This window comes from Manis pentadactyla, chromosome 16 (assembly GCF_030020395.1).
Source record: "Manis pentadactyla isolate mManPen7 chromosome 16, mManPen7.hap1, whole genome shotgun sequence".
Lineage (NCBI taxonomy): Eukaryota > Metazoa > Chordata > Mammalia > Pholidota > Manidae > Manis > Manis pentadactyla.
Genome location: NC_080034.1, coordinates 7418086 through 7437039, shown reverse-complemented (window position 1 = coordinate 7437039; position 18954 = coordinate 7418086). Strand labels below are relative to the sequence as shown.

General features: G+C 44.9%; 1 protein-coding gene across 3 annotated transcripts in view; it reads left to right on the top strand.

Annotated features, from left to right (window-relative positions):
• Positions 1–18954, top strand: part of KCNQ5 (potassium voltage-gated channel subfamily Q member 5) — a 448222-nt gene that overhangs the window by 386537 nt on the left and 42731 nt on the right. Inside the window, exons 9-10 of one of the 3 annotated variants that reach the window (XM_036916204.2) lie at positions 8381–8437; positions 11906–12126. In XM_036916204.2, the coding sequence (XP_036772099.2) occupies positions 8381–8437; positions 11906–12126 (278 nt within the window). Of the gene's footprint in view, positions 1–2230; positions 2258–8380; positions 8438–11905; positions 12127–18954 lie in introns of all 3 variants that reach the window. The other 2 variants (XM_036916206.2, XM_036916207.2) reach the window with 2 other exon arrangements.

The following is an 18954-nucleotide window of genomic DNA, read 5'->3' as shown; positions in this document are numbered from 1 at the left end:
CTCCTCCCGCAGCTTTTGGAAGTCATTATGAAGTCTGAAAAAACTATTTAATAATAAGTCACATTCTCCCGGTTTTTCTCTTTTCTTCTGATATTTTCCCTATTTACTAAATGAGGGTGGTGATGGAGGTGAATTCATGCAAAACCTTCATTCACCCTGTTCCACGGCAGCCATAGATCCTGGGCCTCGCTCTCCCCGTCCAGCCCCCCTTAGTAACCCCTGAGTCTCGGCCCCATTTACTTAATAACAGCTATTTGTCCAGAGTGACACAGAAGTCACTGCAGAGTTCATGGGAGCCCGGATGTCCTAGCCCCTCTCCCTCCAGCAACACTTTATTGCTCCAAATTGCAGTGGTTCCTAATCTTTGTTGTTGTTCTTGTTCTTGTTAAATCATAGAGAGCACAATGGTAATTAGAGGCTCCTTCCTAAGAAAAATATTTACTGCACAAGAATATCAAAACTTTGCCTGTAATTTTAATGTATTCACAGACTCCCTGAAGCCAAGTTCAGAACCTTCACTTTAGAAAGCAAACCTGCTTTAATCAAATTTGTAGATCTGTGAGAATAATCTATAATGACATAAAGGAATAGTTTTACATTTATAACTAACTGGCTGAGTGCAGGATGATATAGCAAGAAATAGACAGGAACTTTTTAATTTACATACTGTATTCCCTTTAACACTCAGAGCTTAAGAATTTCTAAAGGAGGACATTCTTCATTCATTCATTCATACACCCATTCAATACGTATTCATTGAGTACCTATAATATACAAGGCACTGTTCCAAACACCAGGAACATAACAGTGGAACTAAAAAACAAATAGGTTAGAATCTCAGGCCTCAGGAAATATATATTCAAGGGATACTAGGAAAGACACAATAAAAATAAGTAAATAAATAAGATATATAATGCAAAATAGATTAGATGCAATTAGTGCTACTGGGGAAAGTAAAATAGGGAAGGGGTTCAGGGGGCCTCAGAGCCTGCTGTTTGGCCAGGTGGCCAGGGAAGAGATCATTTCATCAATGGCGTCATCACCACCATCATCATCATTGAAAACATCAACTCCTGCTCTTGTTCCCCACAGTTTTAAAGACACAGTGGGATGTTTTGACTCCACAGCCTCACCCCAAGGAGGAGGATAGGGGAGAAGTGGGGGGTAGGGGGGCGCAGAGAGCGGGGGCACCTGTCAGACCCCCTCAAACCATCCAGGGAGGATACACCTGCAGCTTCTTGCTCTCTTCTTTCTGGTCTGGTCTGTCTCTTACATACCTAGAGGTTGTAGCCGCTATTTCCGAGTTTTCTTTTAATAACAGAAGGATTCATAGAGGGAACATATATTTCTTGGTCATTGCAAAGGGAGTGAGGCTATGCAAAGCGTAAAACCAGGGGAATGTCTTCCGTAGGGAATAAGTCCTGTATTTGCTGATACTGTGGGGAGTTTTACCTTTATAACTAAGGATATATACCAATTTTTATAACTTTATAACTAAAGCACCAAGGATGCCATGTGATGCTTTAAGAAGTCAGGATTTAGAGATTATCTAATCTAGTGTATCAATGTATTTATAAGAAAATCAAGATCCACAGAAAGAAAATCAGACAAAAGAACACACAGTTCATTTGCAAACAGTCGGGATCCTACACCATGTTACACAGACCCCACTTTGCTAAAATGGGTCGTTAAAAACACCACCCAGCTCTAAGCAGGAAGTGTCCTGATACATCTTCATGCACCTAATTTAGTGCAAAAGAATTCACACTCTGTACAATAGAGAAAACAAAATCTGCCTTAAGTGATCGGAGCACAAAGCCGCAGCCACATATTAATGAATCCAGATCAGGAAGCCCAAAAGTCTGCCTGAGGCACAGGACTACCACCACGGTGTGACCAGCACCCTTCTGGGAGTCTTCGCCAGGGCCGGTTAGATCAGAACCACTTCTCAGCCGTGGATAACTGTGGCTAATGAAGAGTCTGTAGTTGTTGGTTACATGTGAGCAGTATTGGTTTTTTGGGTAAATGTGCTATCTCAGGTCTGTGTCACAAAAAATATATGTAAAAAAAATGGGTACATTTATTCTAAAGAATATTGCTTCTGTGGATCTTGCTTGAAAAGAATTCCTTAAGGTACTTGATTTCCGACCTCCAATTTGGCCATTATCAAGTGGTCTAAATGTATTCACCCGTTTGTCGTCATTTCTCTTCTGTCTGCACGCACCTGAAGGAAAGAACAAGGGGAAGCATCAAGCAGGTTTGTGATCTCTCTTCTGCTACCTGTTTGTTTATAAATCTGATGTCTAACAGATGCCTTAAATGTGTCTCGTACGTGTAAAATTGATCAACAAATACAAGATGATTAGGAGTGACCTTTCACAAGATTGCCTGCAAAGGTTGCTGTTCTAGTGATTATTTTTTTCCCTTGGGAGCAGAAGTGTCTTTCCCTGATTCACTCACTGCTTTTACAATCTGCAGGGCATGGAACATTCTTAGGGGAAAATAATAATTACAGCTTTAGTTATTCGTCGCTGCCATTTTCCCAGGCAGAACTCTTACCCGAGTTTTTCCAGCCCAGGGAAGCAGTGTAAGATGTGCTCCCCTACACTAGGGTCTTTCTCTCCGAGTGAGAAGTTTTTTTGGCAAAAGGAGCACCAGGTACAGGAGATAAGAACAATCTCTCTGGCATCGCAGGCTCGTTGAGCGCTGAGGTCTACTCAGATCATCTGATTCAAAGAAGACTTCCCCCTGTCCTTTAGAAGGAAGGTGATCCTTCCAGAAACTTCACCAAATAATTCATGGTCATTCTTTCATGCTTTGAAAGAAAGATTTTATCAGATTAAACAGCAGAGAGATAGACACAGAGGGAACAAGACGTGAAAGGGAACGTTTCACTTTGGTAGTGAGTGCCAGGCAGGGTCTGAGTTTCGAAGCGAACCCCTAAAAGCCAGAGACAGGAGTCCCCCAGCCTAACGGTGTGAGGAGTAGCAGAGGAACCAGCAGGAGAGTCCCCAGCTGCAACCTGGCTGTTATCAGGTGCTGTAAATGTTCTCACGCTCACACAGATGCCTGGAAGGGAAGAAGAAAAAACAAGGCTTTCTCCCATCAGTATCACTTGTTTCAGGATGAAGAAACGCAGGCATTCTTCCTGCCCAGAGTCAGCCTCTAGGTGGGGGCTGCTGGGGACACAGGGGATGCTCCTCCAGCTGTGTATCATTTTACTAACAACATCGATCATAATGTATTTACACTGTACTGAAACTAGTTTTGAAAGTTCACTTGGGGTGAGGAGTCTCTGGGTCACCCATTTCCGTTATGCTAATTAACACTTGAAAGATTCACAAGCCAAAACACAAATGCTTTCATTTGTCACGGGGAGGGGGGGGCAGTGGATGTGGTAAGACGTGTAACACTCCTTCCAGGTAGGTAAGACTATGCAGGGATGGCATTAAAGACCTTTCTCCTATTTGGTAGACACAGAGTTAGAGCAAAGGGCATTGGATATTCCAGGGTGCTATTTCCAGAAGGTTTTAGTAGCCTGAAGGTTTGTTCTTCTCCACTTTAGAGTATTGCTGCCAAAAGAGAGGTTCAGTCATTAGACTCAGAACTTTTTGCATGGACTTAAGAAGAGGCAGGCTGACCAATTCTGACTCAAGTCCTCCTCTGTCTAGACTCCGTGCAAACCCTACCATCCTTCTGTTGTGACAACTTTACTTGAAAAAAAAAGTTACACTAAAGTCATCACAGCCATTATAAGATTTTTAATCTCTTTGGTGATATTCAAAAAGCTTTCCTTGTCTCAGGAGCTATTCATTTATAAATGATCTCAAAGCAGGATTTGTCTCTAAGTCCTAAGGGCAGAGATCATCTCTGGCATGAGCTCCATAGCCACCTGAGAGTAAGGTCACCTGTCGTGGTGTCATCCGCCAAAGCAGAGCTCTTGAACTTAAAGGGGAAGCTGATGAGTCACACAGAGGCATCTGCCTCGGCATAACCTCTCTGGCAGCCCTGAGCAGGGGCTGCTTTGGGCCAACACAGTAACACTAAGCTTTTTGCAAGTGTTACCAAGACTGAAAGTAAAGACAAAATTCAGGTGCAACTATTGAGCTTCTGTTTCTCAGCCTGAAAAGGTACCTTCTAGTCGGCTGCCATGATTCAAAAAGACTACCAACCATATTTTTAAATTTCATGATATTCACATACCCCTAAAACATTAACATTTATTCTACATGCTTGTGACTAGGGCGTTGAAAACTCACCTGCAGGTTTGACTATGAACGGAACCACTGAGCTATGTTATTGACTGAGAGAATCACCCCCAGAGATTTCGTGTTTCTCCACAGTCATTGGACATTTGCAAAACTACCTCGAGAAACATCCTATATTTCTGTTCAGCATGCATGTCTTACTGTTTTGTACTACAAACACACATCAGGTCTTCTGTCCTCCAGTTATATATCCTGTGTAAAGCTAGGACAGAGAAGAACTCCATTAGTATTTCTTGGATAGAGTAGTAAAATATCCCGGACCTCAAGTACCTTATGTAAAGAGATATAAAACAGCAACAAAATGGGGGAAAGAGAAGTATAAAAAGGGAGAAAATAAAAATTAAAAACATTTTAGTAATCTAAAGTACATAAGCTGAAGCTCACGTCTTAATATTACCTCAGCTTTCACCTTGCTGTGTTCCAAAGGCAGCAGGATGTAGAAGACTGCATAATAAATGCAAAAATGCTACTGTAAAAGCCAGAGCAAGAGCACCAGCCTAGCAAACCACAAATTCGCCTTTGTTGGAGGAAGTCAGTTCCGAGACGCAGGGAAATCAGAGTACAAGGTGAGGAAAGAATCTATTTAAGTGAGAGTGCCAGGGAATGGCAGAGCAGTGTGATGAAGGAAGTTCATGTAACTGCTGCTCAGCACGGGGCACATCCCCCGCTAACTCCTTAAGCCAGTGTCACGCCAGTGTCACTGGGCGTCCAGTGTCTGCTTGGAACTGCACAGCGTGGGAACTGAGTCCATCCCACCCCAGGATTTGAGGGAGCCGCGGAGCACTGGATGGAGTGAGGTTATGTTCTGCGAACTTCCTACAGGCAAAGAAAGGGGGCTTTCAGCAGGCTAATCAAGAGCATGACCGTAAGCTGCAGCTCCCTCAGGGTCACCCAGGCAATGGTGATTTGCAAGCCCAGATCTGAGCTCTCAGCAGCCCCTCCCTACTTATCTGAAATAGGAAAGAGAGAGAGAGAGCTGAAATCTAGAGGATTAGAATGAAGAAGCAAAGTGACAAAGACACTTACCCCTGGAAAAGTGCAGAGACAGAGCACTGTAACTTGAGCAATGAGAGGTCTATTTAAAGCAAAAAGGTGCACACTCGGAGAAAGGGGAGTGTGGGCTGCCTCAGAGAAGAGGCACCCCTAAGGGTGTAGGGTCAGGGGTTTTATAGGTGGTTGAGGATTTTCAAAGGGCTAGGGGTGTGTACTTGTTAACTGGTCCCAGAATCCTTGATGAATCATTAAATCTCTTTTCTTATTAATTGTCCAGGTAATTCTGCAAAATTAACATAAGACATTTACTGCTGATTTCTTCCCAGAATAGCAGCCTCTTGGTCTGGGAGCATATCAGTTAAGACCACTTGCCCTGCCCCCAGCATGGGCCAAGTTATTGTTTGTTTGCTAAACAGTATGTTAAGAATCTTCTTAACTTTCTGGATTTTTTTAAATGCAATTTTGGCTTTAAGGTGGAATCTTCCTGTATTTATTATGCTGTTTATAGCTGGGCCTTTAGCTGGCTGGAGTAAGTTTTACAATGGCGTGATCTGATTGACCCAATGAAGACGTGGGTTATGCTGACATAATTCTCTTTATCTGGGGAATATTCAAACCTTCAAGGCCAAGTTGCTCCTGAACTTTTGAGCTTTAACTGATTAACTCATTAACTCTGAGTCTTTTCTGGCTTTCTAGTTTTAACTGGTTAACCGAGTCCTTTTTAGGGGGCTTTACCGACCTAATTGTCTTTCCACCCCGCTTATATCTATTTTCTTGCCTAACACCTTTATTCAAGCAAAATGTGTCAAGCAAAATGTGCACACAGGAAAAAACATTTATTATGAGGATTCTTCCCTGGGAGAGAGAAGATCTGGGTCCAGACTGTGGCTGATTAATGTCTGACCCGATTTCAGATGGACTGATTGATGCACCCAAGCACAGAGCCCTTTACTGGGTGTTGGGCTGTTGGGTTATTGGCGGTGATTCAGACAAGCCAGCCAGGTAAACTTAAGCCAATTCTCACCTTCCAACTTTCTCAGAGCCTGGAATCTCCTAAATCTTTCTTCAAGGCTTTTCATTGTGTTAGGAACTGGGAGTAACTCCAGGGTAGATGAATTCAGTGCAGCAGACAGTACCCCTCCCCTGATTCCTGTCACTCACTCCTGGAATGAGAGGGCCCCAACTGTAGACCAAGCCAGACAGACAGGCTTTCTCTCTGCAGAATGCAGGGACCACACACAGTTCATGTGCACTTTTAGTTACAAGGTTCCCTACTTTGGAATGTGGTTGTTAAAGAGATTTTGTCTTTCCACACTGACATTAGAGTATGTTTCAACAAAATTCACCTATGATGTCTTGGGCTAAGGAAAGGTATATCCAGTCCCAAGATTGTTTTGCATTGTTTGTGACAGATTCCCAATTTTTCTATGAAAATACAAACCAACAGCCTCAAGAAGAGCTCACTGAATAGTTAGAATCATGTTTCCTTGACTCTCTGGAACAGGGTCAGGTACAAACTATTAGTCTCAACTACGCCTGCTCTGTTTTTCCTCTGTTTAGACCATAAATACATATTCTTCAGCATATTCTCTGTCTTCCCACTAAAACAGTTCTAATCTCATGTGTGGTGGTGAGTGTGCTTATTTATTGATTTTATTCTAATTAATCATCCCATTAATTTTCCAACTCCTTTTTAAAACTGGGCAGTTTTTCTCTGTTTCAGTATAAATTGTCACTTTCAGAGAATAGAATCTACCTCCAAACTCATCCATCCATCCAGATGAAGCCAGTGTTCCCACCTTGAGGTTAGAATGCTCCTCCCTTCCCTCTTGACAAGGAGGTCGTTTGGCCATTAAGTCAGTTATGAGTTGGTCCCGCATTGCTAGGAGACAGCTCTTACTTCTTCCTACCTGTTGACAGATCATTCCAATGGAGGCTTAGGGGTTATCTATACATCTCACCGCCTCTGCTTACCCTTCTCCTCAATCAAAAGTGGTGGCTTTATGCCTGCTTCATGGTTAAGCAGCCTTGATCACAGTTTGTAAGGTATTAGTAGAACCCTGTCAGACCTCTTAGTTCACTGAAGTTGCTTTAAGAGGTGCCTGTGAGACTGTTGTAAAGATGTGTGTCTTAGAAGTTACCGCCTAAAATATACTGTTCTTATATCACAATCTTGCACTGTGATCCATCCTAACTGCTCCTACATGATTGATTTATTAGGTCTGAGGAGGTGTGTGGCTCTTGGGAGAGAACTCTAGAATACAGATGGAATTGTTTGTTTGCTAAGGTGCAAGTCAGCTCCTTGGTGCCTGTACATTCTTGTATTTCTTCTGCATTGATTTTCCATTATATTTTCTTTCTCCTGTGTGCAGTGACTGATCTGCATGTATTAAACTAAGACTAGACTTTTTTTTCAGCCTAGTCAACTTGTGTCCATATTGGCAAAATGTTAGATTGTTTCAAAAACAATCTTTTCAAAATGGTCCCTTCTTTTGTTCACACTTATTGACAGAGGAAAAGGATTTCATCTTTTAAAAACACATTATAAAACTCAAAAATGCGAAACGTTTTTTGACAAACTAGCAACCTGGAATCTTTTCTGTATTTTTGAACATGCATTCTATCTGAGAATTGGTTACTTATATTAAATATAACTACAGGTGTTTCATACATATCAGTAAGTTATTTTTTTCAAAGGAATTAATGTTATACGTTTCATTGATTCCTGTATATATTTATTTTTTAAAGTTGTGAAATATTTCATTCCTCCATCATTTATACTGTGTCTCATTGCCATTTATTTAAAAGGTTACTATAATCTAAAATATTTATACTATTATTTTCATGCAATTCAGATGCTAATGCATGGACCACCATCATTTGTAATGCCTACTTCAAATCTAATTATTTCAACCTGACCGTTAAGAGCGCCGGATATATTTGCAGCCGCCCAATGAAACTGCAGAGTCAGTGCTAACTGCTTAAGCAGACTGTATACTTACATCGGAAAACAATAAAACCAATGGCTTTGTTTTTCGCAAAAGAAAACACAAATCCCTAAGCAGTTTCCTGGTGGTGGGATGCTCAGTAATGCGCTGCTCTGTTTCCCTCGCTCCTAGTAAGCTCTCTAGTCATAAGCAGAAGCTCTTCCGAATGCACACCCCGCGGAAGCAGAGGTACCCAGCATCCCAGCTGTGACATGAGACTGAGTGCCAGCTAACCTTAGGTGCATGGCCAGGCTACACCGCCACCAGGCCTGAGCCCTGCTCAGAGACTCACTCTTCCTGAGGACTTCTTGAATGAGGTTTTCAAGCCGCTTGTAATTTTCCTTGCTGCCTGTTGCCTGCTTTGATGTTCTCTAGCCCAGGAACAAATAGGCAGGATCCCGCGCAGCTGGCAGTCAGCCCCTCAGTGCCTCTTGTTTGCGGACAACTGCTGTGCTGCGGAGTGCCCCGCATGCTTAGGCTCAGTCACCATACTGTGCCTGGGGCGAGAATTTGTAGTGCTTCTCCAGTGAAGGGCTGAAATCCTAATTAAGTGTAACAATAAGTACAGCCCTCAAAGTCCAAGAGGATTACTTCAGGGTTACCACGATGGCACACAGTCCTCTGGCAGGGGACGTGCCCAGTAGGCTGCACGCTGGGCCACTTGAGTGACGCACACCCTCCGGCTCCTCGCGAGGGAAATGCCCTTGCAGGGCTGCTGGGGACTGCCCGGGGTGCAGACCTCAGCTGGGAGCGCGGCCGCCTGCTGAGAAAGGTGCAGCCATCCAGGACCCCAGCGACCTTTTGGTCACCTTCTCCCAAGAGAGACCTTCTCGTTGGTCTCCTGGGGATAAGCCCTGGCTGTTACATAAATCTTCCTTAAAAATCTTTATAGATGTCACAAAAAGCAGGGGAAAATGAAAGCTTCAGTGCACCAGTAAAGAATCTGTGTTTTTACTCAATGCATGTTTTTAATAACAGCCATCTAATCGGTTTGTCATCTCATCAAGATGCTCTGTTGGTTTCCAAGTAAGAAATGAAGCAGAAATACTAATAAAAGTGAGCTTTTTGAAAGAAGACACAAGAACAGATCTTTGCCTTGGAAAAAAAAATTTTGCCTGGTTAAAAAGTTCTGCATTAGGACCTTATTCTTAACTTTCATGTAATTATGTCAAAAGACAGTGAAAACATTACACCTTTTTTTTTCTAATTTAGTGCATAATACATTGGGTTCACTTAAATTATAGACTTGAGAATTGTTTTTAATGGTGGACCTCGGCAAATATTCATGGAGTATAAAAGGACAAAAGGGGAAGTGGTACCTAGAACTCATTTATATCAACTTTAAGTGCTTTAAATGGTGCTAGATTCAAAGAATAATATTTCCACTTTTCCTTTAGTTTTAGAGATCGTATCAAAATGTTTATAAGGTCAATTTTTAAAAATATTTTCACAGGAGCAACTGTTTTTAGGTATTTTGTTATCATAAATAAGCCAGGGTAGGTTTGATGCTGATATATTTTTAGCGATTTTTTTACTTTTTTAGTAATTGAAATTTTTTTAAGGAGAAAACTAAATATCTTAATGGTTTTTATGACGTGTTTATGCATTTCCTGTTCATTTAGTAGGCATAGGAAAGAGATATATCTTGAAAGTTTGAGAAAATAATCTGATATTAATTAACCCTAATCTTCTATAGTAATTAGCATCTGTTCATTCCAGAGAAGGTATTGATTAGATAAAGTACAGTAAGAACACTTGTAATGATAGCTATGTCAACGTAAGCCATCCATTACTCTAAATAAAGGTGCAGAGGGGAACATATGTTTAAATGATGGAACAGATATGCTGAAGCTGAAAAGAGATTTTAAATTTTTACTGTTAAAAAAAAGTTTTATAATGGCAGACATTTTGGGCACTGTGCCTTTGAGGATTGGATTAAATAATTTGAAGGCTTTGGATGACATGGAGAACCTCGCCTGAGAATAGAAAGATGCAGTTTTATGATGTTGTTGCTGTGGTGTAGTGTAACCTGCCATTGAATCCCACATCTGTGAAGTGCAGAGAAAGCCTTTAACTGTCTTCAGAACCCTTGACCCCGCCTGACCCCATCATGAACCCGCCCTGCCTGGCCCCTGCATGTGCCCTCAGCTGGTCCGCAGGCTCTGCTTTGCCTGTGTTCCCAAGGGGAGCTGGCACTTGGCATGGCTAGCCTGTTCATTGTTACCAGGGACTTCTGATCACCATAGCTCATTAGTTGATTTGTTTTCATGCAAACACACATCAAATGTGGTGTCTTTTTAGAATATCATTTGTTAAGCAACCAGGCATGGGAAAATAAATGTTACTGTTTCTTGTTAGCTACAAAACACATATCCACTAAACACATGCGCTGTTGGCATGCTGCAGCTGGGGACTGTGGACGTGGCAGTAAGGGGCAAAGGGCCTCCACTTCGTCTCAGGTGATCAGCGTCCACGAGAACAGTGCCCTCATGTCCCACAGAGGCTGCGGGTGACCACAGGTCACAGCATCTCAGAGCCGCTGCTCCCGGCAGCCCCCCAGACCTACCACTCTGCATTTCCTCAGGCCCTGAAGAGTCCTGGGCCTCGCACTCACTGGGAGCCCCTTTCTAACAAATAACACAGTAGCTCATTAATGAAACAAGAACATGAACACAGCTTCTTACAGTTCCTTCGATTCCCACAAAATTCCCTTGGCTCTGCTGCTCTTTTTATCTCCATGGGAGAGACGAGGACCCCAAACGCCATGAGTCTGACTCCACCTGCCCTTCCCACCACGTCACACCACATCTCCTGGTCAGGAGACATCCTCTGGATCCTGCTGGATCCTGTCACCACTTCCTCTCGCAGCCCACAACCGTTCACTCCAACCTGGCCTCTGAGCACTGAATATCTGAACAAACAACACCTACCAGGAGCTGCTACAGCAAACCGTTCCCTGCTTATCAGCAGGAAGTTGTGTTAGTGGACATAGCATCTCATTCCGTCCATCAGTCATCGCAGCCATTATACGCTGGGGCTGCTCTACCTTGTCGCAGAGAATGAACGTGAGCCTGAGAAATGTGGCGTTCTGTGTGTGTGTTTGATGTTATGTATGTGGTGCTGCCAACTGCTCTGGGATCGCATGAACGTACGGGCAACAAAATCCTGCCTGGAATATAAAATGCATGCAGAATGTAGATATATATGGAAATGTAGCTGTCATCCCTGTTTTCCTGTAGAAATGTTTAGAAATTACAAAGTAATATGCTCCCAAATTAAAAAAACAACTTTTGTTAAGTCTGAAAAGTTGAGGATAAAGCTAAAATCTGTTTCCAAAGTGGACACCAAACCAGTCTTCATTTATTTCCAGTGTATCTATGTACAAACGATGGTACTTGGGTTCAGTCTTTTCTATGACGACTCCAGGAAGGGTGCACCTACCTGTAGAATGAGGTTGAATTCAAATGAATGGGGAAAGGAGAGATTACATAAAGCTCAAATTTTCAATAACGGGAAAATATATTGCCGTGCTTCTCCTTGCTGAGAACATGCTGTCTGTTGAGACATATGACCATATGCAGTTTCAGCAAAGTACTTACCCGAGTGGCATGGAAGAAATTGCTTGAAATGGAATAACCGTGCCTCTGTTGTCCACAGTCAGAAGCTCAGTTTTAAGGAGCGAGTACGCATGGCTAGCCCAAGGGGCCAGAGTATCAAGAGCAGACAAGCCTCAGTCGGGGACAGAAGGTCCCCGAGCGCCGACGTCACCGCCGAGGGCAGCCCCACCAAAGTGCAGAAGAGCTGGAGCTTCAACGACCGGACTCGCTTCCGGCCCTCGCTGCGCCTCAAAAGCTCGCAGCCCAAGCCGGCCGTTGACGGTGAGCCCCGCTTCCCTGACCTTTTCGTTTGACAGGCTGAGCCGCGTGACGTTAGAAGTCACTGGTTCTGCACCGTACCCCCTGCAGATAGAAGGGAGCAAAGCCAGGGGGAGAGAAGCATTTGCTTGTTTTATGGGAAATGTATTCTTTGCCTCGGGCAAATGTGCAGAACGTAAGTTTACTTTGGGGAGCAACTTGGGCAGCTAAATCTGCATCTCAAAGAATCTGAGCAGAATGTGGGTCTCTGCCTGCCTCCCCAGCGCTGTGCTGTCTCTCAGGCGAGGGCTCCATCCCGAGCCGCGAGTCTGCCCGTCTGACTCCATAGGTCATCCGAGATGGCCAGGACCTGTGAATGTCTCAGAGCTCAGGGAGCGGGGTCACGGCAGCTTCTGGACAGCAGTGCAGGTGTCATTCCCTTTCCCGCTGGGCTGTAGCCACCACGAAGCCAGAGGGCACTGCCTTACCTTCCTGACCTTAGAAAGATTCCTGTTGGAGGTTCTTATCCAAGGATAAGTGGAACTCAGTTCTTCTCCCAAGAGAAGTTTACTTATTTTATTGGTCATATTATGGGGCAGAAGTTTACTGGCCAACACATTTTACTGAGTGCCATATAGTTTTCATGTTTATAAAAGAACACATTTTCTTTCTTGCGTAAGATTAGCTTGACTTTCCTTTTAAGTATGGCCCCTGGGATCTCTCATACTGGGCCAAGAACCAAAACTGAATCACATCTTCCATTAATGCACAGAAACTGCAAAGGCCGTCAGCCCTTCAGTGCTCACTCCCCAGTATAACCTGTATTTTCTCAGGCCCTGAAAGCCAGAGGGATAAAATTAACAACTAGGGTCATAATCTCGGCGACCTCAGGCTCCCTGCCATCGGCCCGCGGGTTCAGCCTCCCCGCCCATTCAGGGACCCCGCGGCTCTCTCTCCCCACTTCACACGGCTTCATTCTCCACAACCCCACGGGTGCCGCCGCCTCCAAGCAGATGCCAGCTGCTGGCCCCATGTGGCCCCTCCCCGCAGAGGCCGCAGCCCCCATCTCAGCTGCAGGACGTGCTGACCCTGCCAGGCTTCCCTCCACCCATCCCTGTGCTGAGGTAGGAAGCGCCCCTCCGCCAGCACTGGGCCTCGTGCCTCAAGCCCCTGAGGGTCTTGAACCGCTGGCAGCACAGATTTTCAGCGTCCTCTGGCTTCCACACTCTCCTCTCTAGGAATCTGGCTGAAAGCCCATGAACAGCTGAGTCAAGAGTTACTGGCTACAGGGCTTTATTGTGCACTCAAAATAGACTTTCTGAGTATAAATGGATGCATCATTTCTGGAGGGCAATTTGGCGACATATATCAAAAGCATTTAAGTGCACCTAAGCGTGGACACATCCCACCCACCAATTCCATTTCTAGGATATAATCAATATAATGAAATTATATCAGACATTAGAAATGATACTATAAATTAAGAAGTATTGACATGTCAAGATGGTCACAAAAAAAATTAATCAATTCATTTTTGGTGTGTGTGTGTGTTTGTGTGTGTGTGTTTGTATAAATTCATGTATTTATAGGAAAAGGTCTACAAAGATATACAACAATGTATGAACAGTTACCTCCAAGTCGTGAGATATAGTTTTACTTTATTTCTTCACTTGGTTTATCTGTATTTCCTACCATTTCCACAATGAACACATAAAGTTTATATAATAAGAAAGTAGAAGATAATTTGCTGTTAAAAAATGAGGCCTTCCTTTAACGTGCTTCCCTCTGCCCTTCCTTGACTCTAGGGACCCTTGGTCCAACTGGGGGTCCCCCAGCCCCTCTCCTGAGGCTGCCTTCTGCCCGAGTGGTGGAAGGGGCACACGGTCTCAGTGGCGGGGGCCCCTTCATCGAGTGCAAACACGGACAGTCTAATGAGGTTTAACAGCTCCTACTGCAAACGGCGCTGTATTAGGCTCTAAGGCTGCCGTAACAAAACAGACTGGGTGGCTTAAGCCGCAGAAGTTTACCCCTCACAGTTCCGGAGGGTAGAAGTCTGCGGTCTCCTCGGCTTGTAAACAGCCACCTCCTCCGTGTGTCTTCACTCCGTCTCCCTTCCCTCTCTGCGTGTCTATGTCCAGATTTCCTCTTCTTATAAGGACACCAGTGATATTGGATTAGGGCCCACCCAAATTACCTCGTTTCAACTTAATTATCTCTTTCAAGACCCTATCCCCAACAGAGCCACAATCTGAGGTACTGGGGATTCGAACGTCAGCAATGAATTTTGGAGTCGAGGCCCTAACGGAGGCCCTGCTCAGCCAATCACAGCATGCCCGGGAAAGCTACGCAGTGCCCAGTCTTCAGCCCTAACCCTGGGGTCCCTCTGTGCTAGAAAAGCCCAGACAGCCCACAGCGGGTCATATTCTTATAACAAGGGCTTCAAAAAGCATTGGACTCCATGCTGTGAGGGCCTTATGGTCAGGTGAACACATCTACTTAAAATTTATAGAATCTGGATTCTGAATGCAGAAAATGAATCCTATTTGTATGTTTGGCCAGAGAGAAAGCACTTTCCCAAAGGCTCCTGCAGTCAGCACTGTCTGCTGCAGTATTTTTAGTTACTTCAAAGATGTCTCAGACGTCACACAGATAGTAACAGAAGTTCTATTTGCCGCTAAATGACAGATTGGAAAGGTCTCCTGCCGTCCGTATTCTTCATCATCTCACGTGGCTGCTGTTCCCTGGCTGATGTGCACCTCCGTTGGTTCTGAGCTCCCCAAGTGCAGGGAGGCCTGGGAGTGCCGTTCCTTGGAAGTGGCCTAGCTGGCTGCCTACCTGCAAGAGATCATGACTTCTGACTCCTCTGGTCCAGAATCTTTACCTCTGGTTTAACTCAACATTAGGTTTTGGGAAAACAGAAGTTCTCTTTTTATAGAAGAAAAATACTGAATTAGCTATCAAATAAATGTAGGCTTCAATTACACATTTTTATTTATAGTGCCTCTCCAGGATTCAAGTATTTCTAAAATACACTTCCTACCCAAAGAAAATAATACATATAACACAATAGCCAGCTCCCAGTTATTCCAGACCTCTTAGCCCATGTGCTCCTGGGCCTCTTCGCTTCTCCTCCTGTCTTTCCTGTATGTATTTCAGGGAGTTCATTGCCCGTTAACAGCTCAGGGAGAGTGAGTGAATGGCACAAAGAATAATGGAAATTTATGTTGCCCTTTAAGCTAATAACTAAGTTATTCTTGGAAAATAATGGGCCTGTAATTGAAAAGACACTATAATAGAAAAACAAGAGAAATTTAGGCTCAATCTGTAAATGTTAATAGTTCCTGCCAAATCTGATACCCTTTAGTACAGAAAGTATTTTTATAATGACTCTTACGAAAGGTTATCAAATATCCCATGTTGTTTTTCTTTGCTATATTTTTTGATGAAATTCATATATTACTTTTAAATGAGCATGACTGTCTCCTGAATATTCCACATTCATACCAGAGAAGTGGGAAGTACCTGGTAGATACTGAAAACAGAAATTTACAAATGGCAAAAGAGAGAAAGTCAATTATAAGAGACTAGTGTGTTGCAGTAGCAATGTATTTTGACCAGTATAATATGAATAGTAGTTTCAGTTTATAAATCCAATAATAAGAGAAAAAAATCCCATTAGTTAATCTATAGTATTTAAGCTTCTTCATATAATTTTTAAAATTAGGATATGACTTTTTAGATTCAGCATATAAGTGCAATCATGTAGGGCTTTATTTTCTGTATTTGGCTTTTTTCATTTAAAATAACGTCCTCCCAATTCATCTGTGTTGTTGCAAATGGCAGGATGGCTTTCTTTTTTAAGGATTAATAATATTCCATTGCATAATTATGCCACAGTTTCATTTCAGTGCATATATGTATATCAAATCATGTTGTACACTTTAAATATATGCAATTTTTATTTTAAAAATAAAAACTTAGGTAGATTAGAAATTATATTTTTATCTCAATATATAAGAAGAATAATGGTGATAAAATCAACATATACTGGATCGTCCTCTGTGGCAGGCAGTGTTCTCAATGCTTCATTTCTGTTATTTAATTCTTCCAATACCCCTGTGAAGTAGGTGCCTTATTATTATCATCCCCATTTCACAGATGAGGAAACTGGGACTTGAAGCTCATTAACTTGCCCCAAATCCAGCATGTGTAAGTAAGGGAGCCACAGTGCACACCCGGGCAGTCTAATTTCACAGCCCCCCTGCAGGACACCCTCTCAGATGGGCTCCCAGATGTCACAGCAACTTCCCTGTAAGCACTTTTAAGTCTTTTGCCCACCCCACCTCCCCTCCTCCCGCTGTCACTCATCCATCGTCGGTCAGTCAGATCCCCTTCCCACAGAAACCATTTGGCCTCGCCACTGCCCCACCTGTTTCTCTCCCAACCCCAGCTGCCAAACCTCTAGACTACGTCATCTTCAGAGACTACCAGAGCTAGAAGATCTGGCACATTGGGGAAATGGCCTTTATAGACAACCCTTCTCTGGATCGAGCATCTGGGAAGACACTCCAGGACAGTCACACTGCCCTGTGTCCGTTTACCCAGGCACGGAGGCAAAGGGCGAGGTCATCTGAGGCCTGCTTCAGGATGCAGGGGGCAGCGTCAGGAGATGGACAGCTGTCCACAGCAGGCAAGGGAAAGCGGTGGACTGCAGGAGACAGGAACGATGGGCACCTAGAACCCCCAAGAATGAGCTAAGGCAGAGCTGGGAGAAAGTCCAGGTTTCTGGGGACTGCTTGGCTCTCGAGGGCTACACTTCCTAGAACCACTGTACCTGGAACAGATTTCAGAATTGCCTCAAAATTTACAATGATCTTGACAAAGAAGGGTAAGGAGGTAACTCGAGGCAGCTCCACCTTATAGTGCTTAAAAGAAATCTCTTCCACTTACATGTATAGCCTGCATGTTTTAACATGTTTAACCTTGTTTCTGTTTAAGAGGAACGTATCGATGCTGCTGGGCAGTCCTCAGGGCTTGTGCTGGCTGCTATGGGCAGTACATCCTCAGTGGATGTTATGAGCAAGGCTGGTGTGCCCTGGGGGCAGGAAAGTATGTGGGGTTCCCCTGAGCGGAGGCTGGGTGGGCTGAAGGTGCAGCACAATTTCCCACCATGGGGCTTCCTGAAGCCAGTTTTCTTCTTCCAGACACTGCTAATACCTCAACCCTCTCTATTCCTCTTCCATGCTCCTTTCTCCCACCAGCCAGTGTACCTGTTAGGCTACTTTTGGCTGCAGAGGCCAATTCAAATACCTTAAACAATAATGAAAAGCAGAATACCACATAAAAAGAAGTTCAGAGGTGGGACAGCTCCCAGCAAGGAACATCTAGACCCTGACTTCACTTCTGTGGATTCTTCTCTTCGGTCATCTGCCCCTGCCCATCCTTGTACCCACCTCCTCAGGCTGCAAGCAGGCTGGCTCCAGCAACTCCCGGCATCTTATTCAGGCAGGTCCCTGAGAGGCAGAATGGGGACCGTCTGTGGTTCGTGGATGCCTCGTTTTGCAGAACTGCACCTGACTGTGATGGCCACCAGCAAGGCGAATGGGCACTGACAGTCACCAGGGGGTCCAGCACCCGCCTCTGGGGCCAGGCTCCCCTGAAACACTGGGATCGAGTCAGGGGGGGGGAGGGGTTTTAACTAGCCAGATCGGAGGGTTATGTCCAGGGAATGGACTGGGAAACCAACCCCTAGTCGTGTCTGACACGGCCAAGAAAACTTTTCTCCTTTGAGGTGAAGGCGAGCGAGTAGGAAGAATGTCCCTAAACACGTTCTCTCCCAAATATTCTGGCTACATGGCATTTCTGTTCCTCAGAGTGTCTATGCTTTCAAACATAAAAGCCAGATTTAGAATTCTGTTTTTTCTCCTCTTGTCACATAATTTCCATGAGAACATGAGCACAGACCGGCCTAATTCCTTGAATTTCAAAAGAAGGACAAAGTGGGCAACGGAAAATCTGGGGAGAAATAGGTGAATCTGCCTTAGATGCTGTCCCTCCCCACCCACAGTCAGCCGGACGCTTCCCCCCCAACACCGAGGGAGGCGGGAGGCACCTGCCCCACCACTGCCCCCCTCTCCCCCGGAGCTAATGACAACGAATCTAGTCCCACCTAAAAAGAGCAGAAAAGTACACAAGCACAGCCCGGGGCGGCGACCCTCAGCTCCTCCGGAGAGAGCAGGTCCATGCCGTCCAAGGTCCCCTAAAACCGTACCCGAGGTTATCAGCCCAGGACGGACGGGACTTCGAACCAAAAGGAAGCGTGTTTTCCGCGGCGGCCCCAACAGCCCACGGGCTCTGGTACCGGCCACCGACCCATCCCTCCCACGGGCCGCCATCCCTCGTGTCCTCTCAGTCCCCCACGGGATGTTTTCAGGGTTTCCACAAAATGCCAAGCTGCCCCGCCCTTCACGCCTGTCTCCTTTTCCTTCTTGATGGCCCAGCCTTTGGTTATAAGTTCTTTCTGGGGCCAGACCTGGGTGATCATTTTCCGCAGTGTCTGGCGCTGCCGGCGCTTCCTGGAGTGACCTGATGCTGGCTCCGCATCGTGTTGGCAGAAGCCATCCCGTCCAGGCCATCCTCTAGGCGGGCTTCGGCCGGACCTGCCTGGGCACGTGCCGGGCACGCGGCCCCCTCGCCAAGAAGCATGCCCGCCCCTGTGGGCGCTGTCACAAGACCCGCGGCTCTCCTCTCACGATGGAGCAGAAGGGCTTTTCGAGAAGGCCTGGATCTGGGCTCTGGATGTCGGTTCTCCATAGTTCCCTCTGCACTCAACAGAATTGTTGGCATGACTCT